The 24,321-nt window shown below is 42.3% G+C and overlaps 4 protein-coding genes across 5 annotated transcripts; 2 read left to right on the top strand and 2 right to left on the bottom strand.

Moving 5' to 3' along the window:
- Positions 1 to 67: 67 nt before the first annotated feature.
- Positions 68 to 2,955, top strand: eme2 (essential meiotic structure-specific endonuclease subunit 2). 2 transcript variants are annotated; one of them, XM_071463565.1, is made up of 8 exons: positions 68 to 609; positions 876 to 997; positions 1,219 to 1,314; positions 1,398 to 1,522; positions 1,704 to 1,761; positions 1,881 to 1,996; positions 2,147 to 2,336; positions 2,440 to 2,955. In XM_071463565.1, the coding sequence occupies exons 1-8, from the start codon at positions 177 to 179 to the stop codon at positions 2,593 to 2,595; spliced, it is 1,296 nt and encodes a 431-aa protein (XP_071319666.1). In that variant the 5' UTR covers positions 68 to 176; the 3' UTR covers positions 2,596 to 2,955. The 2 variants fall into 2 exon arrangements, with proteins under 2 accessions (XP_071319666.1, XP_071319665.1); XM_071463564.1 differs by having other exon boundaries at positions 1,216 to 1,314.
- On the bottom strand, positions 2,956 to 9,152 carry spsb3b (splA/ryanodine receptor domain and SOCS box containing 3b). The gene is made up of 7 exons (XM_071463562.1): positions 8,983 to 9,152; positions 6,785 to 6,920; positions 5,860 to 6,040; positions 4,757 to 4,944; positions 4,478 to 4,580; positions 4,213 to 4,338; positions 2,956 to 4,096 (listed from the first exon to the last, which is right to left on the bottom strand). The coding sequence occupies exons 1-7, from the start codon at positions 9,108 to 9,110 to the stop codon at positions 3,552 to 3,554; spliced, it is 1,407 nt and encodes a 468-aa protein (XP_071319663.1). The 5' UTR covers positions 9,111 to 9,152; the 3' UTR covers positions 2,956 to 3,551.
- Positions 9,153 to 11,982: 2,830 nt separating this feature from the next.
- On the top strand, positions 11,983 to 15,435 carry nubp2 (nucleotide binding protein 2 (MinD homolog, E. coli)). Its single transcript, XM_071463559.1, has 7 exons — positions 11,983 to 12,120; positions 12,660 to 12,775; positions 13,050 to 13,248; positions 13,420 to 13,574; positions 13,930 to 14,040; positions 14,210 to 14,279; positions 14,905 to 15,435. Exons 1-7 carry the CDS (start codon positions 12,105 to 12,107, stop codon positions 15,042 to 15,044), a joined length of 807 nt encoding a protein of 268 aa, XP_071319660.1. The 5' UTR covers positions 11,983 to 12,104; the 3' UTR covers positions 15,045 to 15,435.
- A 578-nt stretch (positions 15,436 to 16,013) lies between these two features.
- atp6v0cb (ATPase H+ transporting V0 subunit cb) lies at positions 16,014 to 23,653 on the bottom strand. Its single transcript, XM_071463560.1, has 3 exons — positions 23,364 to 23,653; positions 17,856 to 18,039; positions 16,014 to 17,007 (listed from the first exon to the last, which is right to left on the bottom strand). The coding sequence occupies exons 1-3, from the start codon at positions 23,434 to 23,436 to the stop codon at positions 16,803 to 16,805; spliced, it is 462 nt and encodes a 153-aa protein (XP_071319661.1). The 5' UTR covers positions 23,437 to 23,653; the 3' UTR covers positions 16,014 to 16,802.
- Positions 23,654 to 24,321: the final 668 nt, after the last annotated feature.

Raw genomic sequence — 24,321 nt, 5'->3', positions numbered from 1 at the left:
AGGTTTCTGGCAGGGGGATACGGGAATATATGCAGCGCGTTTTTAGAAAACTTGTCCCTCCGCGGACACCATCGCGTATCAGTGCGATACAAACACTGCTGCTCCGATTTAAAGGTGAGCCTGCTTTTCACAAACCGTGTGTTCATGTAGCTGGATAATGCCTTAAAACCTTGGATATGTCTGTCCTGCGCAGAGCTAAAACATGGGAAATATCTGAATCTGAGGAGGAAGCCGACACCGAGACAAACAATGATGATTTAAACAATGATGAGAGCAGTCGAGGAGCAACGACAGAAGATCCCACTTCAAACCGCGGACGGAAAAAGGGGAAAAGGGAGTCGGGTCAAACTTCTGCTTTGGCTCCTCCGCGGCCGCACGGCTCCGGGACACCGAGTCCTGCGAGGAAACGCCGCTCCAGGGAGGAGATCGAGGCGGACAGAGAGAGAGCCAGGGAGAGGAAGGAGGAGGGAGAGAGGCGGAGAGTAGCCAGGGCCCAGGAGAAGGAGGAGAGGAGACGGGAGCAGCAGAGGAGGAGGGAAGCTGCGGAAAACCTCAAGAGTCTCAGGCCGGAGAACTGCCTCAGGTGTCTGACTGTTTGCGTCGATCCAGGTAAGCAGGCTCACCGTGATGCCTTCAGGTGCTGTCGGAAACTTTGCCTCCATCGACTATGACAACATGCCAACAATTTGGGTGCAATTTAGTTATTTGGTATTATGTTTGTATCCTCATTAGATAAAGTGAATATATATATATTAGTTTTTCTCTTATTCATCTATCAGTATTTATAAAGATCCTTAAAGGCACCATCCGTCTAGGTTGTGACAACAGGCTGAAATGGTGCATATGCATCTATAAGCCAGTGTGTTTCTCTCCAGCTCTTCTGCAACAGGATGGCTCAGACATCTTGCTGGACACGCTGGCTGCCCTTGAGTGGAGGTGTAGCATTGAGAGCCAGCAGCTTCCTCACAGCATCACCTGGACCAGAGATTTACCTCAGGTAAGCACCTGATGCGTTCAATAACAGAAAAACCTTGCAATACTAAAATTCAACTTAGATTTCTCTTTGTTTAAATTCTGAGCATTTTGCATGTTATCTACATCTTCAAAATGAACATGGTTAATATGCATGTCTGGACTCTTTCTTTACACATGTAGAGTATGTCTTTCTTGGTTGTTTCGGTTTTTACAGTGCAATCATCACAGATCTGTCTTTAGCAGGGAGTCGAAGGCATGGGCTCGGTGGAGGAGGAGGAGCAAGTGGTCGTGGTGCTGGGTCTGACTGACTTCATGGACATGGTGATCTCCGTGAAGACAGTAAGCAGCCTTTCAAGTTGTAATTAATCAATTCTCTGGTGGATTCTGTTGACTTGCAGCACTGATTTTTGTTGCCACTGCAGATGTTAGACAGTGAAGGGGAGGAGACCGGGGTGGGGTCTTTTCTCAGTCCTCTTTTGGAGTGTCTCAACCGTGATGCCAAGAAGGTGGTCACTCTGTTAGTGACAGACCCTCAGCTAGATTACAGGTCAGTGTATCTGTCGGAGACTGTGGTCTGTGTTTGACAGATAGATACTTAATGATTCATGTGCTTCTTTATTTAGTAACTTTATTATTTTGAATGTATTCATTTCTAGTGGGATAAAACACTTCTGTGTTAGCTTTCATGCGAACAATCTGACCTAACATGTTGGTTTACTTACCAACAGGACAAATGCTTGTGGGGTGCAATCCCAACTGGGACTGGAGAATCTGGATATTGAGGAGGTTTGTTTACTCTACATCTTTGTGATTTTCATTTACTGTGAAAATCTCCTTCATGTAATGATGGTCACTGTCCACAGGGTATGAGGGATTTCTTTGGCACTGTCTCTGTATCTTTCCAGGTTCTTGTTTACCTGCAGCTCTGCAAGAGTATCTCGCTGGTCTTCCTGGATGGCTGGCAGGAGGTCACTAACCACGTGTGCGCCGTCACTAAGGCCTTATCAAAACGCCCTTTCAAGTGCGCACCCACTTGAGTTGTTGTGACTTTAAGCAGAAAATGACGGTTTCCTTCAGAGGTCTACTCTAAATGATTATTGGCCTGTTAAGCCAAATATGCTTGCTCACGAACTTGAGCACCATGATGAGATGTCCTTCACTGTCCTTACAGACTCCTGACAGAGCGAGCAGAGCTGCCCTTCTGTGTGGACGGTTCGTGGGCCAGTGGGGTTCGGGTAGAGAGGGATGGCTCGGGGCTGATCCAGGTCTGGAGCAAACAGATCCAACAGCTGAACAGAGTTAGCCCCGCTGTGGCCTCCACTGTGACTGAGGCCTATCCCTCTCCTCAGCTGCTGCTGCAGGTAGACCGGACTGATCCTCAGTTTACAGAATAAATTCACAAAAATCACACTTTGCTTTTACTTAAATTCCCATGTTTTTTTGTTTGTTTTTGTTTTTTTTTAGGCATACCAGGGCTTGGGGTCAGAGGAGGAGAGAAAGGGGCTGCTGGCTGGTCTCATAGTGAAAAGTGGAGGTAAAGAGAGACGTATCGGACCAGAGATATCAGCCAGAGTTTACCGCTGCTTCACAGCCCAGAACCCCCAGCTGGTCCTGGACTAATTTGTCCACTTGTGAATGAGATGGATGGATATCAGTGAGGATTCATCTGGTTTCTAATGACACTGTGTCACCACTTGGCTGCTAATATATAAATGTTGATGTTTACAAGCTAAATATATGCCTTAGATATCATGTTCACCTTCCAGTGAAAAGCTATTTATACCCATCTGAACCTCTGCAGATTCAAGGAATAGAGAATGTTGATAGAATATATTTTGTAAAATAAGGAATTATATGATGTGTATTATGTTAATACAATATTTTGTTCTAATATGAATAAATGTAAACTGTGCTCCACTAACTGTATGACGTTATTTGTATGTGTATGAACCCGTGTATAAAAATTAGCCGCAACAGAACTTTTTCTTTTTTCTTTTATTTTATAGAATTGCCTGAGTAAGAAAGTTCATAAACAAATCATAAATGTACAAAGAAAAAACACTGATGAGCAGCAAATCCTCTTGTAAGCATGAACGCAACCGCTGTTGGTATTCAAACCAAATGCTGATTACAAAACACATTTACAAAAAGTCATTTCCAAAGTATCAAAAAGCTACTCCTTTCATCCTGGAGTCTATCCCTGAGAATGACAAGGGTGTTTTTTTTTTGTTTTGTTTTGTTTTTCTTGTCAGTCTTATTTGGCCTTCCAAAAACAGTGACTAGTAATTGGCTAAAGTGAGAATGAATGACCCCAATGTCACTCTAGTATCCCAACTGCATTAAATGTCTCACACACTACAGACACACTCCATTCTCCCCGCTCATTGACACAGTTGTCTGAATGACACAGTATTGCTAGATAAAAAATGAGAAGCAACAATCCACTTAAATATCCACTCAAATATTGGCTAAAAGACAAGATTGCTCTTTTCTCTGTGATTTCCAACAGAAGGTATTGATGGCAATGGTAGAATAGCTGTGTGCTAAATACTTAAATATATATTTTGGCTACTGTGTCATGTCCAGCGGCATCTTTTGCATTGGTACTCCTCTGGCTCAGAGCAGCAGCTGTCATAGTCGCTGCTGGGAGGAGTTGGAGGGCAGTGGCAACTGCAGGGTTGAGTTTGAGGTGATGTCTGACAGGGGCACTGGTATGAGACGGGGTCAGGAAATGGACTGGTGGAGGGGCTCGGAGAGGCGCAGGCACTCAGGCTGGATACCGGGCTCATGATGGGGCTGGGGCTAGGGCTGGAAGGTAGGCTCGTCTCCTCGTAGAAGTCCTCAGGCAAGTCGCTGTGCTGCTCTGAGGCTTCGGGGCTGCTGCTTAGGGTGAAGACCCAGCCCAGCTGTGTGTGGAGGAGGGTCCGCAGGCCTGGAGGCAGCTCCAGAGCACTGAGCACGTCTGAGCAGCGGGGCAACATTTGACGGAGCTGGGCACAGCAAAGGTATTGCAGGGAGGTGGGTGTATAGCAGGCACGGATCACCTTCATACTGCTCTTGGCTGCTGTGGAGCACACCATGGGGTAGAACTTCTTGTTCTGCAGCCTCGTGGCAGCGATGCCTGTTCAGAGCAGAAGAGGTGACAGGATGTAAAATATTGAAACATTAAAATGCTGTTTTTCTTTTCATTGTATATGAAGGTTACAGGTCCTGCTTTAATTACAGGGAAACACACACCTATGCAGTGCCGATTCTTGTAGAAGGTCAGGGTGCCGTGCCAGGTGTCCAGGTGCACTCCTATGATGGAGCCTTGCCCAAATCGAGAGGAGAACTTCACTTTGTCCCCTTTGTGCTGGAGGAGACCTTTAAACAGATGTAGATAAGAAATTGAACTATTAGATTTTCCTGAATGTGTGATTATTTGAAAAAGTCTCCATCCAGTTTCACAGACTCCTGTGATAACTCAAGGTCTGTTGTATTCCCTGTAATCTGACTCTCTAACCTGTGTAGGAGAGCCCCCAGCTGTCTTCATCATGGCCCAGCAGGCTGCCAAAGCTGTATTTGAACTTCTCCAGGTTCACCTCTGAAGTTCCAATTCCCACCATCTAAACCAATCAAACAGCAGAAAACAAAACCTCAGAAGAGAGCAATAGTAGCTCTGGCTCATCAGATTATAATGATACTTGACATTTTTCTTTTCAATCAGAGGTTGAGAGGCACTTTTAGAGGTGTTTTTGGCCGCTGCTAATTTCATTTGATGGTTCAAGAGACTGCTACCCACCATATCAGTTCCATAGACAGGAGACGTCATCTTGACTTCCCAGAAGTGTTGGCCATCTGCCAGCTCCTTGGTGCCGCGAATGGCAGCTGTGCCACAGCTGTAGTCTGAGTGAAAGCTCACCTTCCTGTCGTCACAGCTGAGGAAGGCTCCGGAAGACTTGAAGTGCTCGTCCCATACCCACTCAAAACCTAAGAAACACACCAGACGTTTGTTATACTGCCCGGCTGCAATTTCATACTTTGTAATTCATAATTACTTAGGGTATAGCCTGACTGCTATATCACTCTGTTGGTTGGTCCACCACTTTGGTCCGGACTGAGATATCTCAGCAACTATTGAACAGACTGATGTGAGATTTGTTAAAGACAATCATGGTCCTCAGAGGATGTGGCCAACTCACTGGGATCCTCTGACTTGGCCCTGCACCATCACCAGCAGGTCAAAGTGTTTTCACTTATTCTTTGAAACATCTTAACATCTGCCGCATGGATTGGCACGAAATTGTGTACAGCATTAATGACTACAATGACTTTGTAGTTTTGACTGAAATGTCTCAACAACTATTTGAAGGGATTGCCAGGACATTTTTGCTACTAATATCCACGTCACCCTTGTGATGAATTGTAATAACTTCAGTGATCCCTTTAAAATTAAAAATTAAAATCAGTCCTCTACTTTGGTTTATGACCAGACAACTGCAGAACAAATAACATCCTGAGATTGTGAGAGTGTTAGCATGCTGAAATTAGCATTAAGCTCAGCACTGTGAGATAGCAAGCATGCCTATAGACACTTTTATCCTGTTTGTATGTCTCTCACAAGGATATTCTCACTTATTTATTAAACACATGGCCAGAGTCTGAATTATGTGTTTACTATCAGTGTCTTTTTTTATGCCATGTCTATGTTCATTTCACTGTGATCTGGTTTACTGGAATTGATTGGGCTATTGCTCAAGGCACCAAATATAGTATGTGTAATATTTTCAAGGCCTTGTATTGTAATATTAATCTCTGCAGCCTCAATACAACACCTGTGCCAATTTATAAAATACCCTGCTATGTTCATATGGTGTATTACTGTATTCATTAGTTCTTGCTCACCCTGATCTTCCTCCCCACAGAGGCAGTCACTGATAAGAGTGAATCCTGGGCTGAGCTCTTCCTGTCGGTCACACTGGCAGAAAGACTCCCCGATCACCGGTGCTGTGCAGGGCAAGGCCACCACCTCAGAGTCAGTCTGGGAACTCGCCAGGTAATCCACGTCAGACTCCAAATCGCTGATCTGGTTGACACAGACAGTACAAACAGCATCTTGTAAGTCCATAGACGTAGCCATGGTCCAGAAATGTTGGCTCGGTAGCAGGGAGAGGAATTAGATCCAGAACTGTATTTAATATTTTATCAGTTGCACTGGCTGTTGGGATGCCTTTTTGTAAACAACAAATGTTGTAGTGGTAAGAGAGCCCGAACTAAAAGAGTAATAGGTTAGGTTAGGTTAGCCTGAACAGAAAATCATAATCTTGCTGTGTTGCAAACTACAATTTAAAGAGCCAAATGAGAGTCATCACCCATATACCATGTTTCAAATCCTTTTCACTAAAAGCTGTTCATGGTTCCTATTGGTGAGAGAAGTCATGTGTGCTAGTAAGTAAAATGAGACCCCTTCCAAAAATACTGGGGCTCCTGTCCTTCCCTTTGGAGACTGACCATGTCTTACACACGGCCATTCCAGACAGGGGATACTCCCAGTGGAAAACTACTGGTACTCAGGTAGAAATATGATCTTTCATACATGGCCATGGTTCCCCTTTGATTTTTCTGCAGACAAAAACGCTGGATATAGCTGTTTCTTATCCCCTGACATCAAGCAAGTAAGACTTGTAGGTGTATAATTCTCCTCTTCTAAAAAATATATGAATTCCCCACAACACCCTCTCCCTCTAAATCCCCACTTTTCTCCACTTCTCTATTCATGTTTAACCCATTTTCATCTTTTCTTCTAGTCGAAAAAACCCCAGTGTCTCACCTGTGTTGTTGTCTGGTCTTCCCACTCCTCTTTGTCCAATGTCTGGATCACTGCCATTGCATCTGTCTCCTGCCGTATTTCACTCCAGGCCAAATGCCGAGCCCGGCCATTTCTGCCTCTTCTCAGCATGGCAGCTCTGTGGACAGCAGACCCAACACCTTATGACCAGCTGCTATCTGTACAGTAGGCCATGTACTTTGTAAAATGAGGTCAGTGCTCTCCTCCTGGTTCGCTACTTGTTCAATTTGTTTTTTGAGGTCAAATTAATTTGTGACACATTCACAAACATATCCGATTACACATTTTCCAAACCTAGCAGGCCATATTCAAGGAAGAGACAGAAGTAACTTTCTATTTCACATTGAAGAGGACTTTCTGGGAATTCACATCATACTGATTCAACTGAAAATTGCAAACTTAGATGTCAAACAAATGAAATACCGTAAACCAATGACCAGAATATATAATCCTAAATTGTTTGTGTTATTTCATTTTTTAAAGATGAGGTTTGACTGATGAGGTTTGACTGAGGAATTCTAGGGTGAAATGTTATTCTTCCCCAAAAATTGATAAACTACCTCGCATTCTTATGGTGTTTCTCAAATGTCTCACAGACTTGTTGGACTTAAATTAGGTCAGTAAAAATTGTAAACAGGAAACATTCAACAGTGTGTTTACTCTCCTAATCTCCTCACTAACTAATCAGTCACTAGGAGGCTGCAAAATATCTTTGTAAGGGAAAAAATTCTAGTCTCCTACAAATTGATCTTTGTGTGGTAGCTTGCCTATTTCTATCCATTGCATATGTCACAGTTGGCAGCAGGAAGTGTTTCCATGCACTTGTTTAACCTTTAAACCCAACCCTCTGCTTTGCCACTGTGGCAGCACGTTAGCTAGCCTCATCAGCACATAGACACTGATAACATCATCTAACCCAGGGACCGCAATGTATACTGAGCATATATCATAGATTTTAATATACTTATGTTTATGCCTGTGCTAATATTGACTGTACCTTACTATAGAAATATCTGGCAGTTTAATGAAGTGGATCAAAAGTTCAGTGAAAACAATTAAAACATCTATGTCTTGTTAAGTCTGTTCCATCATGACACAGAACGACAAACACAGACACTACATTATCAAGATGGTTGTAATTAAGACTGAGCAATCAGTGAAGTTGATGCATTTCGTGCAATTCTGCTGACAAGAACACTACTTGAATTCTGCCTCTATTCAGTTTGTATTTAAACAATATTTAGTAACACAAGCATAATTCTTAGTTGGATATTTTTGTTACTTCACACTCTGCTCTGGACTTTAAGACCCAGAAAACAGGGAAAAACACAACTGACAAGCATGTTTGCTTTTAAAATGAAAACATATCTTGAAGTGAACTATTTACCACCTTCTCAGTCAGTAGTCATCACGATCAACTGTGTCAATTCCAGTGTTTTGTTTTTCGGAAAAGTCAAGAGTTTCAAAACTTCACTTGTAGAAGTAAAAGAAAGTGTCTAGATTACAAACCATTATTTTAGGCTATATGACAATTGTTAAAGATTTATTCTGTTATAATGACCTATAGTTGACACTTCAAACCGCAAGGACAGTCTTTATTTCCTCAACCTGATAGCATGTCTCCGTTAATGCCAGCACTGAACACAGCAGCTGGTAACTGCTTTGCAAGCAGGTGCAGGAGATAAATACCAATAATTTAGATTAGTTAGTCTGGAGCTAGTCTCATTTTAATTGGGCCTTACCCTACATACTGTAAATGCATCATCTGCACAACCCAGTCAGGACAAATTACGGTATCTTTGTCAGCCAATGTTTTCATGGCCATGATATGAATACAGTCCGCAATAGGAGTGTGACAGCGACATAAATGAGTTATGTTTAAGATACTGAGATACTAAAAATGTTTCTGTTGTCAAATCCAACCACAGTCTGTGTCCTACCCAGTTTCTATTCTCTTGCAACTGAATATCATCCGCTATACACTAGACAAGTCAGTGCAATAAGACTATCTACATTTCTCATAGTAAATCATTCTAGATAATATCTGCTTAGTGTCTAAAATACTGTTTATATGTTGACCAAACTACCCAATGTCTATTTAGTTTTTTCTTTAACTTTAAAACTTAGGCACTTACATTACAGCAGGGATATTTAAATTTCAAAGGCAGTCATACTCTTACCTTACAGTAGTCTTCCTGTACACTGTCTTGCAGTGGCTCATTTGAAAGGCGGTGTCCCTCTGAAACCGACTATGTGACAGGTGCAGTTTGCACTCTGTCCCACTTCTACGCGACCTAGACGTAAACATTACTTGTCCCCGCCCTCATCTTGTGCTTATTGGATAGGACCTGTGTGGAGGAGGGATTTATGTTAATTTACTTAGTTACCTTTATCTAAGAGAGTTAAGAATATGTGGAATAATGACCGAGGCCCTTCTGCAAATGATGTGGCGTGTGCTGAGTTTATAACACAGGGAGGGGAATACCCATTCTGTGCCCAAAAGCTTATATAATATACTTGGTATTTGATTATATTCATCATTCACCAGACCCATTAAAGTACTGTAAATAATACAAAGTTATGTTGTTATCATTTTGTTATGCTACTGTTCATTATTTTATTGAAGTGGAATTTACGACTTTAAAAAATTACTTCATTTTGTGTGTAAAAATTTTGGGATAATGACTCAAGCAATCAATATAATGTTAAATAGATACATGTTGCTATTTGTGTCTATATCTGGAAGAATATTTGGAGCCAACTATTCAACAGGTTCAGGTTGTTATCGTCGTTTTTGGGCTATTAAACATTTATGTATTTCCATTGATAAACCAACCAGTCATGCTAATGCAGATTCTGAAAGTTTGTTGTGTACCATGAACACACCATTGTGTGCCCCGACAGCCTATTGGTGGCCCTGCCAAAGAGGTGGGACTTATGTGCAACATGTGCTGTGTGATTGGATAGATGGCCCATGATGTTAGACGGAAGTAGTTCAATTCTGTGCAGTGTGCATGTATGTATGTATGTATGGATGTATTATAAGACCTGGACATGGCGCCGCCGCTCAGCCTGGCAGTCAATTCTTTCCGGTGGCCACTCGTGGTATTGCAGCGAAAAATCCCCCTGCGGCCCAAAAAGCATTTTTCCCAAAGACCGCAATAGTAAAAGAGAGGCCTGTAAAACTTTTAACAGGACACCTCCAGCTGTGCACACAGCCACATATCAATCTTTCTCTTCTACATGTTTAATCCACGGGGTTTTAATCTTTGTAAAAGTTTTTCAAAGCTCAGAAAAAGCCCAGAAAAGTTTTTTTCTCTCTGAGTGACGTCACCACTGTGTACGTGCACTCTATCCGCGGTCCCGCTGTGTCTCGGGAACGAGGATGGTTGCTAGGTTACTGCTAGTGTCGTCAGGAGGAGAACAAGTTAGTGTGAAAAGTGAATAAACAAACAAAGGCGAGTTTTCTTCTACACACATCAAGGTTCATTCATTTTGTGATTTTTGTTTTTTTTTGTCGCACTTATTCGTCACTTCTTACACTTTTTTTTCAGGAATGTAATTGTTTTTGTAATCGATACATTCGCCGCATAAGTGGATTCACTAAGACGCCGATATGATTTTTCATAACTTCCTCCATAACAGTTTTCTTCAGGTATTTTAATTTCGTGAGTCACTGAGCTTCTTTGTGATAGTTTCTGCTTCTTTACATCGCTGAACGTTCGCTGAACGTTCGCTGAACGTTCGCCGCGGGACGTTCCCCAAACGTTCCCGGGGGAACCTTCGCGGAACGTTCCCTGGGGAACCTTCGCTGAACGTTCGCCGCGGAACTTTCCCCAAACGTTCCCTGGGGAACCTTCGCGGAACGTTCCCCAAACGTTCCCTGGAGAACCTTCGCTGAACGTTCGCTGAACGTTCGCCGCGGAACGTTCCTCAAACGTTCCCAGGGGAACGTTCAGCGAACAAGATGGGTTCCCTCCCTGCCCAGCAAGACAAATACAAATTCTTTATAAAAAAACAACAACATGCATTTCATTTATTGATTTATTTTTTTTTTTTTTAACAAATTGAAACTATTTAAAAAACACTGACAGAGACGTCAACCTGAAGTTAGCATAACATCCGGTAACAAGATGGGTTGAGGTGCTTTTTACATCGTGGAACTTTCGCTGAACGTTCGCCGCGGAACGTTCCCCAAACGTTCCCGGGGGAACCTTCGCGGAACGTTCCCTGAACTTCCTCCTTAACAGTTTCTTCAGGTATTTTAATTTAAGTCACTGAGCTTCTGTGTGATAGTTTGTGTGATGTGTGAGCAGCAGTGTCTCCTCCTGAATGCAGGTCACCACCTGTCATCAGTCACAACCACCGCCTCATTATTTATAGATTATTTAGTGACCTTCACTGTGTCAGCGGGTTAAACTATAACTGAGTCCGGCCTGGACGCAGCGTCCTCCGGGTCAGCAGCGGGGGCCTGAGCCGCGGCAGCCCGCTGCCCCTCTCTGTCCCTGAGGGGAAGAACCGTCCTCACCATCTAACTCCCCACGTCCTCAGTGTGTGCTCAGTGTACAGTAGCTAAATGTCCGGTGGCATTCATCATTTAAATTAAATCTTTATAAAAAATAATGTTGATATATTTTTCATTTTCAAATCAAATATCTGTGACACAGAACAGTGAAAAATAGAAAGAGGGCTAAGTAATCACGGGACATAAAGCTTCACTACAGCACTGCAGTTTTGATTTTTTTAAAGACATGCCGTATAAATCTGCTTCTCAATGACAGAAAGTAAACGTAATAACTTTATCTGATGAGCTGTAGTTATCTGTCACATGCAGCATCCATATCTTAAAAATGCCAAAAAGACTATTTGAACGTAATATTTTTGCCTGGTTATGATTTTTTAAATGTTGATTTCTAATGTGACTTGAGGCTCTGAAGCTTCAGACTGAATGTTGTTGCTGTTCCCGTTTTAAATCCGTGTTTAAAGCCCCGGGCCGGTCCTGCGGAGGTCTGTTACTATGGTTACACATCATCAAGTCCGCTGGCAGAGCACTCGTGAACGCGCAGCGCCAGATCGAGAACGTTTTTCGCCCGTTCTCATTGCCCAAAGGCATGATGGGAGTGACACTACTGCGCAGTCTCTATGGGCCGCATAACGCGGAAGTAACCGGAAGCCAGAAACTTTTTCGGCGTATGCGCCAGGCGAGCAACTCGTATTGAACTGAATGGGCGCCATTTTTAGATCCGGCATCCAGGTCTTATTATACATCCATGATCCATGGTTGTAGCCCCAAATCCAAAACATGGAACAAAATCATGGTAGGTCGAATATATCTTTCAACAAAGTTTTTAAGGATGATTCAGTCTGTCTTGTACCTGGTTCAGTTCTTACATTAGCTGTGTATGTTCATGTTAAGAGATGGCACCTGACGTGTTCTGTAATAGCCTGTATAAAATGGTTAGCAGAAGCTAACTGGAATGTAGCCTAACTTTTATATTTTCAACAATGTAATCTGCTTAAACGTCTACAATCGTTCATAGCAGAACGAAAGGTTTTCTTAATTTCAAGAGGAGTAATTGTTTGTAAGAAGAGGCTGTTACACAGTGAGAAATGTTGTCTGTCATCCAGAAGAAACTTTAACCTAGTTTACCGTGTATTGAACTTGTGAACCCGGCTGACGAAACGTGACCCCGCTCCGTAACTGCGACATTTCTCTCTGACCCTTGTTTCAGATAACCTCGACCGTTCAGATCACCCTCTGTCATAATTTACTGTCGCAAACAGTTTAGAAATAACCCCCCAATGAATCTGCTGCGCTCATGCTGAACTGATCCTATTTTCCCTCTTTTCACCTGAGATGGGAGCCTGGCCCAGGTCCGGCATGTGGTGTTGGTCCTGTCAGGGAAGGGAGGCGTGGGCAAGAGCACCATCACCACAGAGTTAGCGTTGGCTCTCAGGCATGCTGGCAAGAAGGTGAGCTCATGAACAGCTGTGTGTATATGCTGGTATGTTGTTATCCCATGGTTGTAATGCAGTTACATTGCATTGGCAGTGTCCACATATTGTTCACCATTAAGAACTTGAAATCACTGCCATTCCTACTGCAGTATTATCAGTCTTGTGTTTTTCTGTACACAATACCTGACTTGTGTTCAAATGAATGAATGAAATAGAAATGCACACCAACCCTATACAACCTAACATAATCCCAACAGCATAACTAATGTAACAAAACTGTGTTCATCAGGTTGGTATCCTGGATGTTGACCTGTGTGGCCCCAGTATCCCACGCATGCTGAGTGTGGGCAAGCCTGATGTGCACCAGTGTGACTCAGGCTGGGTGCCAGTCTACACTGATGCCCAGAAGAGCCTCGCCCTCATGTCCATCGGCTTCCTACTGGACGACCCAGATGAAGCAGTGGTGTGGAGGGGGCCCAAAAAAACAGGTGTGCTATTCTCTAGTTGGAAATATAGGTCTGTACCAGTATATTTCCACATCATTGTTTTTTGTTTTGCTTTGGTTCTTTTTATGAAAGAATTGCACAATAATAAGATAATAAAAATCACTAGTGTGCTTGCTCAATATCTGCACCATCTCTGAATGTCCTGTCCCGCAGCTTTGATCGGCCAGTTTGTGTCAGACGTCGCATGGGGAGAGCTGGATGTGCTGCTGGTGGACACGCCGCCAGGGACATCTGACGAGCATCTGGCCGTACTAGAGAACCTTAAAAAACACAGAGTGGATGGAGCCGTTTTGGTCACCACACCGCAGGTACACGCTAGACTTGTAGACCCAGCTGTACATAAAGCATATGAGCTACACAGTAAGGGAGGGTTTCACTGACAAATAAGATCATAAAATTTAGCTTTGGCTGTTTACCTCTTAAGCCATATAATGTATGTGGTTTAGCATGTGCGTTGTCATAGAGGCTAAAAGGCACTAAAATCATTTTATGCTTCTAACAAATGTGCATTGCATGAATCCCTTTAGTCACGACTATTATTATCAGTCAAAACAGCTGAGTTTCACCACATATCTGTATTTTAGACTGGACCCTAACCAGAAACCCCTTCAGATGAATGACACTAAGTGAAAACTGCTGTTGCTGGTCTTGTGTTTGCTACAGGCAGTATCTACAGGAGACGTGAGGAGAGAGATCACCTTCTGTAAGAAGACAGGTGTACGAATCCTGGGCATCATAGAGAACATGAGTGGCTTTGCTTGTCCACACTGTTCTGTGAGTAAACTTTCATACTATAGTTTGGGGAATTCACATTTGAAATACCAATACCTGCTAATGAAATTGTGTTTACAGTGATGTCTATCCAAGTGTGGCAGGATGTAAAGCTGATCTAGAAATCAGCTGCCTTAATGTCTGTTTTAAAATAAATACTTTTTGTTTTCAGGAATGCAGCAACATATTCTCAAAGGGTGGTGGTGAGGAACTGGCCAAACTCACTGGATCAGCATTCCTAGGTGAGACCACGGCGATTGAAAGACATGTAATGTTATCTTGCAGCCACAAGGTGTCACAACACACTACGTATGCACAACACTCCTCATTCACCACTCATGATTTAGAGGGCATCTTACATCCGCTACCGTGCTGCCAAAATGGTCGATCCAGATTTCAGTGCAGCAGCAGGAGGTTTAAAATACCTCGATAAAGATAATGATACATATTTAATCAATAACTCATGGTCAAATGAATAGATTTAACGGTTTCGCTCAGTGGTTATCCGCTTTGTGTGCAGATCAATCTCTTTGAGTAATGATGCAGCTAATTCAACTTACCCTGTGGCAGTGAGAGGCCTGCTCGATCTGACAGTGCTGCATAGCTTTTGCCAGCAAAGGAAACCGCATTGTGTCACAGTTGTCTTTTGGCGAGGGTTTCACAGTATTTCTAAGTCAGTGTCCCTGAACACCCACTTGATTTTCGTTATCATTAACAAGGATGACACTTGAGAGTTTGGGGCCTAAAAGTAGCTGTGAATCATTCCTCAGCAGTGACACATCAGGTGTGATACTGTGAAACTACCATGGAGCTATTAACTGGTTCAAGGCAGCGCAGTCAACATCATTATTATCCTCTCCATTTCAGGTTCTGTGCCCTTGGATCCTCTGCTCAGCAGCAGTATAGAGGAGGGCAAAGACTTCACACAGTCATTTCCCGACAGCGCCACCTTCAGCGCCATCAACAGTATTTCACAGACTCTGCTCAACAGCCTCCAAACAGCTTGAGCCAAGACATTAGTTTGCTCAAATTATGTTCACGTTTCAGCACATAGGCTTTGAAGAGTACAATAAAATGCAGAACTATTAGCTGTTGTGAAAATGTAATGTTTTATATGTTGCATTTTGGTCTGTACAGTTTCATTATTTACTGATTATCTTCTTTTCTACTTCATTTAAAAATCATTGTCTGCAGTGAAATACAGGCCTGTGTTATCTCTCAGTGCTGCATGTGCAGCTCTTGAGGCGTTAACCACAGTATGAAGTCTATCAGCTGTCACCAGAGAAACAGGAAGAGACGAACAATGCAAATCAGCAGTTAATGTTTGTTTTACAGCAATTTTAGCGACACACTTTTGTAATAAACGCGCTAATAAAAAGTCATGCTGCTTGTACAGTATTTAAATGTGTCACAGTGAGATATGCAGAACTAAAAACAATATTTTGTGTTTGGAAGCCAGTCAAATCTAAGTTGGAATCTTCTTTAATTCGACTGTGAAAACATTCACATCGACACATCAGGATAACTTCAATACCAGTGGTAATACAGGATTGTAGATTGGCGCTTCAGTAAATGCATCAGCAGCAGTTCCACTTTCAGAAAACACTCTCCAGATCAAATTGGACCAGTTCTTGCACAAAACTATAACTAGGCCAAACTCGCACACTAATCTGATTTCTGCTGCATGATACAAACAATACCATCAAGTCTTCTTGTGTGATTTATTTATTTTTATTTATTTTTTTTAAATTGGAACTATACATGAAACTAGCTTCTTTTGATCTGGATTAAATCTTCTGAAACTAGCCTGCTCTTCAGCTTCATATCCAACAGCAACAAAACACCGAAACCCATGCAGGATTTTTAATGGCTGGAATGTGGAAGAGATGACGTACAGCCACAGATGGGGAGGGGGAGGGGGGTGAATAAGATGGAGAGGAGATGAATTTTGGAAATTACACTTGTGAGACCCAACATGGGGCACACACACCTTTAATGCAAACAGCAGTACTACAGGAAAAACACTGAAGTTTGAGAATGTTTCCGTAATGATTAGAATACAGCTACACACAAAACTCCCACTCCACCAGCAACATACTAAAGGCAATCTTAATTATTAAACCAAGAATTACATCCAGAGGAATTCCAACCACTTATCACAATTAACCCACAGTGCATTAAATCTATCTATATAGATATTTATATGTCTATATATATATGTATAATATATCCTGGGGAATTAAAGACTTTTGCTGCATTAAACAGTTCAATGAACAATTTCTTATAAATAAAATCAGTGGAAAAAAATCTGAAGTCCATACACATTTCTCTTTACAAATAGATCCTCAAGATTAATGCAGAAATTGTGTCATCTCCCAGGTCGATATGGGAGGAGAAAAAGCTGTGTGGCCCTTTGGTCAGCTCTCTAAGACCAGAGGCCAAGCTGCCTCAGCTGGCCTCAAGGCCTGAAATAAGTGGAGGGAAAAAAGGAATCTTCATCATACAGTTGTTTTGAAACACACACACGCACACACAAGACAGACAAATCACTACATTGCGCATTTACAAGTTGACTATCAAATTGGGACGACTGTACACATTGTTGAGATAAGACCATATTTATGGAGCCATTTTAATTCATTTTTTCCCCGCCTTCACTTCTTTCACCTTGTGTGGCAGAAATTTTTACAATTTTTTCCCCGTTTTACACTTTTTCTCCAGCAGCAACATAAAGGACAGATCTTGTAGTGGAGATGTTTGGGTGTTTATTTCGTGGAGAGAATGAGGGCAACAATGAGCCCGTAGAGACCCAAGACCTCAGCGAAAATCAAGATGAGGATCATGCCCACAAAAAGCCTTGGCTGTTGAGCTGTGCCTCTCACGCCTGCGTCGCCCACGATGCCAATTGCGAAGCCTGCTGCCAGCCCACTGAGGCCCACGCTCAGCCCAGCTCCCAGATGAAGGAAACTCCTGAAGACACACAGACAAGTGTTAGTCAGCAGAAGCATGTTGATTAGTCGGTGATCTGGGTTGACAATTTGACCAAAGGAGCATTTTAACTGAACATGCACAAGTCAGAGCACCTTCGATACTTGTGCAACTCTGATCAGAGCCTGTAATGCAAGAATGGGGTGACTGGTTTTCCATACAACAGAGCTGTATGGTAAAAGCTGTTCAAATGAGTTTGTCACATCTGTAACCAGTCTATTCAGAATTACCGTGAACACAATGTGCACACAATTCATTGCAGATATGCTCATGTTCAATATGTTAAGTTGAATTCCAGTAAATCTAAATGTTGAAACTGGTGTTATATTTTTATTATGCCCCTGTGCCATAAAACTATTAAAAAAAGAGTCATATGACAGCGTTGGGAGAATGAGCACAGCAAGTGCACTTCCTCAGGTAGTCTAAACTGCAGACAAGAGTTTGCATGGAGGTGTCCCGAACATGTGCATTAATGTGGTAAGACTGAAATTGCAGTCTTGAGTTGTTTAACCGCAACTGGCTGTGCTCATTGTGATGAAGAAATGTCATCCAGTGGAACAGTTGAATAGTTTATGATTAATGAAGCTGGTGGACAGTGGACCTACATCAAGGCCACGGCAACATATGAAACATTTAGGTGGGAAAAAGTCATTGTTGTTTTGGGGGATTTTGTTGAACAACAAAATGACAACATGCACTATGCACCGTGGCTTATGCCAAACCTATGACTCAATACAAAACTTGGCTTTAGAGATGTGCTGAAACTAACCTGAAATGAAATCTAGACAACACAAATGAGTGAATATATGACTTTGGTCAACTGAACTCACTTGTAGAGGGAGACCTTCTCTGAGATGTTGTTGGCAATCAGCACCGCTACTACCAGGCCGTAGATGGCTATGATACCCGCCATGACCACAGGGATGATTGACTTCATGATTAGCTCCGGCCTCATCACAGACATGGCGGCAATTCCTGTACCGCTCTTAGCTGTGCCATAGGCTGCTCCCAAGGCTGGCAGGGGGGGGGGGGGGGAGAGAGAGAGAGAGAGAGAGGTTAGTTAAATAAACAAGACAGCAAACTAGAGTGCACACAATACACTGCAGGTTACAATAGGCTAGGTTACAGAGGACACAGCTGGATGATGAGGCAGAAGTGAAATAAGAGATTGAGCAACAGTACAACTGAGCAATTTCTGTTCCCCTTAAAAATCCAACATGGCTCCACTTGGGGAATTCTGCTTGTGTTTGAATGGAAATACCAGCTAACAGTCTTTTCTATTGAGAGATACTACACAACCAAAAATCAGCCTTGTCACAGTTTGTCTCTCTGCTTTAGTGCGTGTCATTTCAGAATTGAATCTGGTGCAGGGTTGTAAATCACCCTCTGAATGAAAAAGCCTCATTAGGCTTTAGCACACTGGGAACTGCTGACATCACAAGAGAAGCAGGATACCACATTTCCAGAGCCAGCATTAGAACAGAATAAGTACCGGGGGGGACTAGCAGTACACCTTCAAATGACATCTGCTGGTTTCTAGCTAGTATCACTGTAATGTGATGGGGAAGAGGGAGAACAAAAAGCTTCATCAGCATATTGGCTCCGCTGGTCTGTGACGCTGCAGAGAAAGCACAGTGACGCCTACGTCACAGGCACTCACACGAAACCAAGTCTGATGGCAGGAGGAGAGAAAATCAATAATCACCCTGCTCTATATATAAACCAAATATAGAACACACAACCAGCCATCAAGAACTGGTTATAATTCTGCAGAACCACAAAGAATCGGACAACTTCCAGGCGAGATGAGAGAGAATCTTTGGGGATGTAAAACAGAGCAGGGCAGTGCGTCAGGAATCAGCGACAGGCAGGTTTGACTAGATTTCCTCATGTCAGAGGAGTGTGTGTAAACGTGAACTTCTCTATTCCCTAATCCACAGCAAATGCAAGCTCCGAGATGACACTGACTTTAGTTTAGAGTCTGATACAGTGATCTGTACATGCTTACCATAAAGGTCGACATTTGGGCTGTACTTCCACTATACAGCAGTAGTAAAAATCACATATTTACATACAATGTTTTCTGCAACAGTTGGGGTTGTTTCCCTTTTTCAGATTTGCAGATGCTGCTTTGATGCTAAATATAGCCTCTGAACACTCTAGGTTCTCTATTGCAGTGATGAAAAAAGTCAAATCTAGTTGTTACTATGTCATTTTTGAATGGATATCAAAATGGCCGCTCGCCCTAAAATCTTGGATGAAATCTTGTAAAGCAGTTTCATCCAAAAAAATATGCAGAACTGTATCCTTTCATTTATATACTGATCTCATCAGTTCACTGGTGAATAAAGAAGGGCCTTGCAGAATAGTTTTCTTGGCTCCTCATAGCCAACATACTTATGATGATTAAATCTGAAAAGTCTCTTGAGATATCATCTTGGAAGACAGCCTTGTGCATACAGCCTGAAGTACCCTGCCCTGTGTTTTCTCATTTCTTGTGGCAATGTGTTGAGCAAGCCAGGAGGTAGTCCTGGTTAGTTCCAAGTCTAGCTGTGAGGCTTTCTGGCAAATCGATCTAGAGCCTGAAAGGAAGATGATTCAGGCCAATCTTTAAAAGTGCACATGGTAGCCAGCCACATCCCCAACCACTTACATGGATTTATCACCAGACTGATGCCATCAGTCCAAGGTTAAATCACTCCTGCACATCTACAGAGATGTGTCTGATGAGTATAACCAGGCACAGCTTGGGAAGATCCAAAAACACACTTTGTGATTTAGCTACACAAAAAAAGCTTTAGGAAAATATTGTGAAAACACCTAAGCCTTCCTCTGAACAGCTGTTTCTTTTAGCCATTCAGCCATCCATTTGTAATAAGTTACCATCAGTAACGTTATCCTCTGACTCCATTTTTTCTTCGTACTCTTGGCTTCACTAAGGTGTGACAGGTGAGGGTTGACAGAGAAACACTGAACACTACCGTTCTGTCCTGACGATTAAAGGTTTGATGCTGTGGCAGGGTGATTTCTGCAGTGGTGGAGGCACAACCTCTGGGTTTTAATCCTAATCGCCTCAGCTTAGGTAAAGAGCTTTTCTTTTTTTCCTCCCTGCAGAATATTTGATGTATGGGATGCCCTTGTGACGCCTTGTGATGTCAGAGCAGGAGGTGCCTCCAGCTAGAGATGATCATGCATGCAAAATGCCCACGCAACAAGAGGCTGATCAGCAGTGAATGGGGAAATACTGGTTTAAAGGAACAAATGACAAAATCAGGAAGCTCAAAGTGGTACAACCATTTTCCCAACTTACAAAACAGCATGTCGGTTGGATTATGTGTAAAGATATGAGGCTGCATAAAGAAATTATGACACACTGACCAATCTAGAGCATCCATATTTTAATCTCAAAGGATGTCTAGAGCATGTATGCTGCAGTCACCCAAAAACATCTCTAAATTGAGGAGTGAAAGGAAGACAGTGTGAATGTGAATTAAAGGTCAAGTAACTGAAAGCATAATAATGAATAATGCCTTATCAGAATAAGTAACTTCCTTGGTGACAAACTGGTTGTAGGCTATTCTATGAAGAACATACACAAACAGTGCCTGCACTGGAAATAGAAAAAGGACACTGCAGGGAAAACACATCTCAAACTGTGGTCAACACCACTATGAGGAGATTTATCAATCATGTCAATTATCCAGATAATAAGCATCCTTTACATTTTAACTGTTCTGGCAGAGAAAAGAGAAAATGTGGCCCATTAGGTAAGTTACTTTGAGTGGGGGATCAGAAGCGCCGCAGCACAGCAATCATGGGAGTAGTGGTGCTTTTCCCATGGGTTACACCACCTTGTGAGTGTCACCTGTTCTGAACCAGACATCACTAATGGCAGCCCCATCAACTGTCACCAGACCACTAAAACAAAGCAACATCACCTGACACCAGAGGATCACAGCAACTTTTACAGCCTGTTCCAGATAAAAGGTTGATTTCTTTAAATTAAATATATTTAATTTAATTCTTTTTTCCCCCCTCATGATCAGATAAGAAAGTTTAAGCCATCCACTTGGGTGTGGACTTGTGATGTGAATTTGTCATTTTCAATACTCTACAGCTTGGATGTTTGATCGATGCCCCAAAACATGACAGATTGATGTATGATGGCAATCTGTAATTGTAGCTACCATCCTTCAGCTTGTGTAGACATCAGTGACTGACATCACAGGAAGATAAGCTACAATTTCCTGTCAATGACTCCACAATACGCTGTAAGATCCTTCAAGCTGCAGCCTGAATCATCAAGTGTCCCTATCATCCCACCACCACTACTTCCCTTCTTTGTGCCGACATGATCCCTTCCCTACTAGCTAATTCCCCAGCTGTCACTCCTCCACCACCACAGACTAGTGCTAGTGCTATCCTCAGGGGACGTCGCTGCCACCACCATGTTGCCCTTGCTTATCGCTACACATTAAACCTGAGCTATGACGAGAACAGGGTCAGCTTTGGCATCCAGCTGCTTCTCACTTGCAAGTAGGGATGGACAGTATTAAATCATGTAGTTGTATCATGGGACATGTTTCTATCATGAACTGTGATTCCTTATTGTGATGACAAAGGTAATACCTCAAATACCATGTTGGATTTCTCACAGAAATTTCTCAGATAATATATAGAAATCTCCAGCTAAAGATGACTTCTGAGATTTCTCATTACCATGCAGCCCAGTGTGATTTGTTAAGACGTGTTAAAACATTTCTTTGACTCTTTGGCTATAAAATAGGTAAATGGATGTATACATTTCTGATGAGAAAAGAAAATGTGGGGACAGAATCCAAGATCACATTATATCGGAAAAAGATCTTGGTAACTGGATTTCTTCTTTTGGTCTTACACTATAGCAATTCATGAAGATGTCCCTTAGTGAAAACCCATGCACCGTTCACCACCATAAATGAGTCAGTCCCGCCAAAAGGCCTCTAGCTACAGAGGGTCAAGCCCTCTGTTACATGGTCAATTAGTAGCTTGTTGATTTCCCATTGAAGCTGCACCCATCCCACCAGTCAGTCACATGTAGGCCTCTACTGTGCTGCAGCACACTACAGGCATATTATATAGCTCTTACCTTGCATTAAGGACTGACAAATAAACCAGGAAAGGATCCATAAAACAAGTATGACCAATAATAAAACAAACTGGTTTCAAAGTTCACTCTCCGTGCAACTTCCCATTTTCTATTCAAAACCCTGGTGTCAGTGGTGTTCAACCCTTTACCTTCTGTAAAATTAACCACATTTTCTTAGGACAGAGTCAAAACTTGATAAGTTTTGCATTTACATTAATATTATTCGAAATCAGCAGCCAGACGGCAATTCCAAGTCAGAAGTCTCATCATGTGATAATCATGTGACCTTGTGTCATTCCTTTGAGCAATGAGGAAGTTAACCAGCTGATCCTGGTTTCCAATGGTCACTTAAGTTGTAAGAAAAAGCGATTTTCATCATAAAACGACTTCCATTAATTAAGATGACACACCACCTATTTGACAGATGACACAGTGTTGCAGAAAAGCAAACAATTGATACAGATCTACGTTAATCTAATGTCACTAGTTAATGATTTATACATTAAAGGTGCATTGAATATTTTCGCAAGAAACCTGTCCCCCACTGCTTTTAACACCCATACACCCTTTATGCAGCCGTGTAGCATCTTGAAGAAAAAAAAGGTGAGAATCAACCCATCTCCTACCAAGTACAGCAAGCTAGCAAGCAGCTAACTTATAATAGCATATAGCTGAACATCGTACGTCTTTAACCTACTGTTAAACAATACGCGCTGCTTAAATAATATGGTGAAATATTATTAAATTATCAATGTGCATGAATTTCTGTTTTGTCCTTTCCATTCAGAGAAAGCTGAGGCTACATAACCGAACTAAGCTAACGTCGAAGCTAACTTATGTAGTCGTCATCAGCTAGCCAACTAGGCTTGACTAGTCTTTGCCGCCTGTCGTTGAGGCAGAAAGGCTAACAGCGATAATCGTATTAACTAACTAATATTAATTAAACATTGGCTTATTAATAGAAAGCCACAGTCACTGGTTTCTCTAGCTAAATCTAAACAAATTACAGCTCAAGATTTAGCATTGCGACGTTAACCTTAGCAAGGCTAGCGTATGGCTTTCAGTCTCTGGGACGTACCATGTTTGACAATTCAAAGCACCCTGTTGAGAATAGGATATAAATGCACAAGATGTTAGCAGCAAACGCACACAGGGACATTTTGTGACTAACAAACAGCTTCAACATGAAAGGTAATGGTTGGATAATTACCGCTGAACACCATAGCCGCAGAGGCACCCATCACTGCGAAGAACGGAGAGTACTCGGGGCTTTCGGCCGACATTCTTCCTCACACAGTATAAAAATAAACTAAATATACAAAATTAATGATTAATAACTGATCGAAAATCGCGCTTGGCGAAACCTATCGAAGGCCACAGTCTTTAAATGCAAAAACCCGAGTACAGCAGGGACAGTCTGACCACCTAACTAGCAGTGTAAACGGGACAGTCACGACTCTTCTGATAAATACCCGGCGCAGCAGCACAAAATGGCGAAGCGGAAAATATCACCTGACTCGTCGTACGGATAAAACCTATCATCGACTGGGTGTGTGTGTGTGTGTGTGTGTGTAGGGGGGCGAACTAAAACAAAGTTCGTTAGCAATATACTGTGCCACATAAAACATCTATGAAACAAGAAGTGCGGATTTTAAACCATAAACAACTTAATCAATACCAAGAAAGGGTTTTCTGTTTTTGTTTATTTTTCTTTTTTTTTTGAAGGTCACCCCTATCGGGCATCACTTTGGTGCGCTCCGCTGCAGGCTTTCCCTTTGATAGCTACGCATTCACCCTTCAGAGGCAGGAGGATGAAATGATGGGGATAAGCAATAGGGTGTGGATACAGTGCTAATCTAAAGGGGAAAAAAAATGCTGTTTGTGTTATCTTAGCTATGAAGGAAATAAAACCAAGACAAGACACTTGCTTTCAAATGTCTAAATACATTATGTTAAAAATTCAGACTACATGTGATTGTCATAGTCAAGGGAGCTCAGTTGATTTGGTGATCTCCCTAATGTTGCATATTATTTCTTAAGCACATTTCTACATTTAGCACCAGGACTCTACCACGCAGCAGAGGGTGGTTTACAGTCAGCTGTGATATGCAGCAGTGTTGAGCGTGAGAGTGAGAGAATTTGAGGCTGAGTGTATTTGGTTGAGTGTG

The sequence above is a fragment of the Trachinotus anak genome, unplaced genomic scaffold (assembly GCF_046630095.1).
Source record: "Trachinotus anak isolate AG129_WGS33_773 ecotype Australia unplaced genomic scaffold, CSIRO_AGI_Tana_v1 ptg000025l, whole genome shotgun sequence".
In the NCBI taxonomy this organism is placed as follows: Eukaryota; Metazoa; Chordata; class Actinopteri; order Carangiformes; family Carangidae; genus Trachinotus; species Trachinotus anak.
The sequence above is the reverse complement of the archived record's forward strand: the minus strand, read 5'-3'. Positions and strand labels throughout refer to the sequence as shown.

What these genes read in the sequence shown, in the direction of transcription:
- eme2 (XM_071463564.1), top strand. Translation starts at nt 177, where the DNA reads ATGTCTGTCCTGCGCAGAGCTAAAACATGGGAAATATCTGAATCTGAG. An exon ending in GGACCAGAGATTTACCTCAG is followed by an intron (nt 998 to 1,215) that starts GTAAGCACCTGA and finishes ATCTGTCTTTAG; the next exon opens with CAGGGAGTCGAAGGCATGGG. An exon ending in CTCCTCAGCTGCTGCTGCAG is followed by an intron (nt 2,337 to 2,439) that starts GTAGACCGGACT and finishes GTTTTTTTTTAG; the next exon opens with GCATACCAGGGCTTGGGGTC.
- atp6v0cb (XM_071463560.1), bottom strand. Translation starts at nt 23,436, where the DNA reads ATGTCGGCCGAAAGCCCCGAGTACTCTCCGTTCTTCGCAGTGATGGGT. An exon ending in TGCGGCTATGGTGTTCAGCG is followed by an intron (nt 18,040 to 23,363) that starts GTAATTATCCAA and finishes CCCCCCTGCCAG; the next exon opens with CCTTGGGAGCAGCCTATGGC. An exon ending in GAGAAGGTCTCCCTCTACAA is followed by an intron (nt 17,008 to 17,855) that starts GTGAGTTCAGTT and finishes GTGTGTCTTCAG; the next exon opens with GAGTTTCCTTCATCTGGGAG.
- spsb3b (XM_071463562.1), bottom strand. Translation starts at nt 9,110, where the DNA reads ATGTTTACGTCTAGGTCGCGTAGAAGTGGGACAGAGTGCAAACTGCAC. An exon ending in TACAGGAAGACTACTGTAAG is followed by an intron (nt 6,921 to 8,982) that starts GTAAGAGTATGA and finishes TGCTGTCCACAG; the next exon opens with AGCTGCCATGCTGAGAAGAG. An exon ending in CTGGGGGCTCTCCTACACAG is followed by an intron (nt 4,339 to 4,477) that starts GTTAGAGAGTCA and finishes ATCTGTTTAAAG; the next exon opens with GTCTCCTCCAGCACAAAGGG.
- nubp2 (XM_071463559.1), top strand. An exon ending in GAGGGGGCCCAAAAAAACAG is followed by an intron (nt 13,249 to 13,419) that starts GTGTGCTATTCT and finishes CCTGTCCCGCAG; the next exon opens with CTTTGATCGGCCAGTTTGTG. An exon ending in CACTGGATCAGCATTCCTAG is followed by an intron (nt 14,280 to 14,904) that starts GTGAGACCACGG and finishes TCTCCATTTCAG; the next exon opens with GTTCTGTGCCCTTGGATCCT.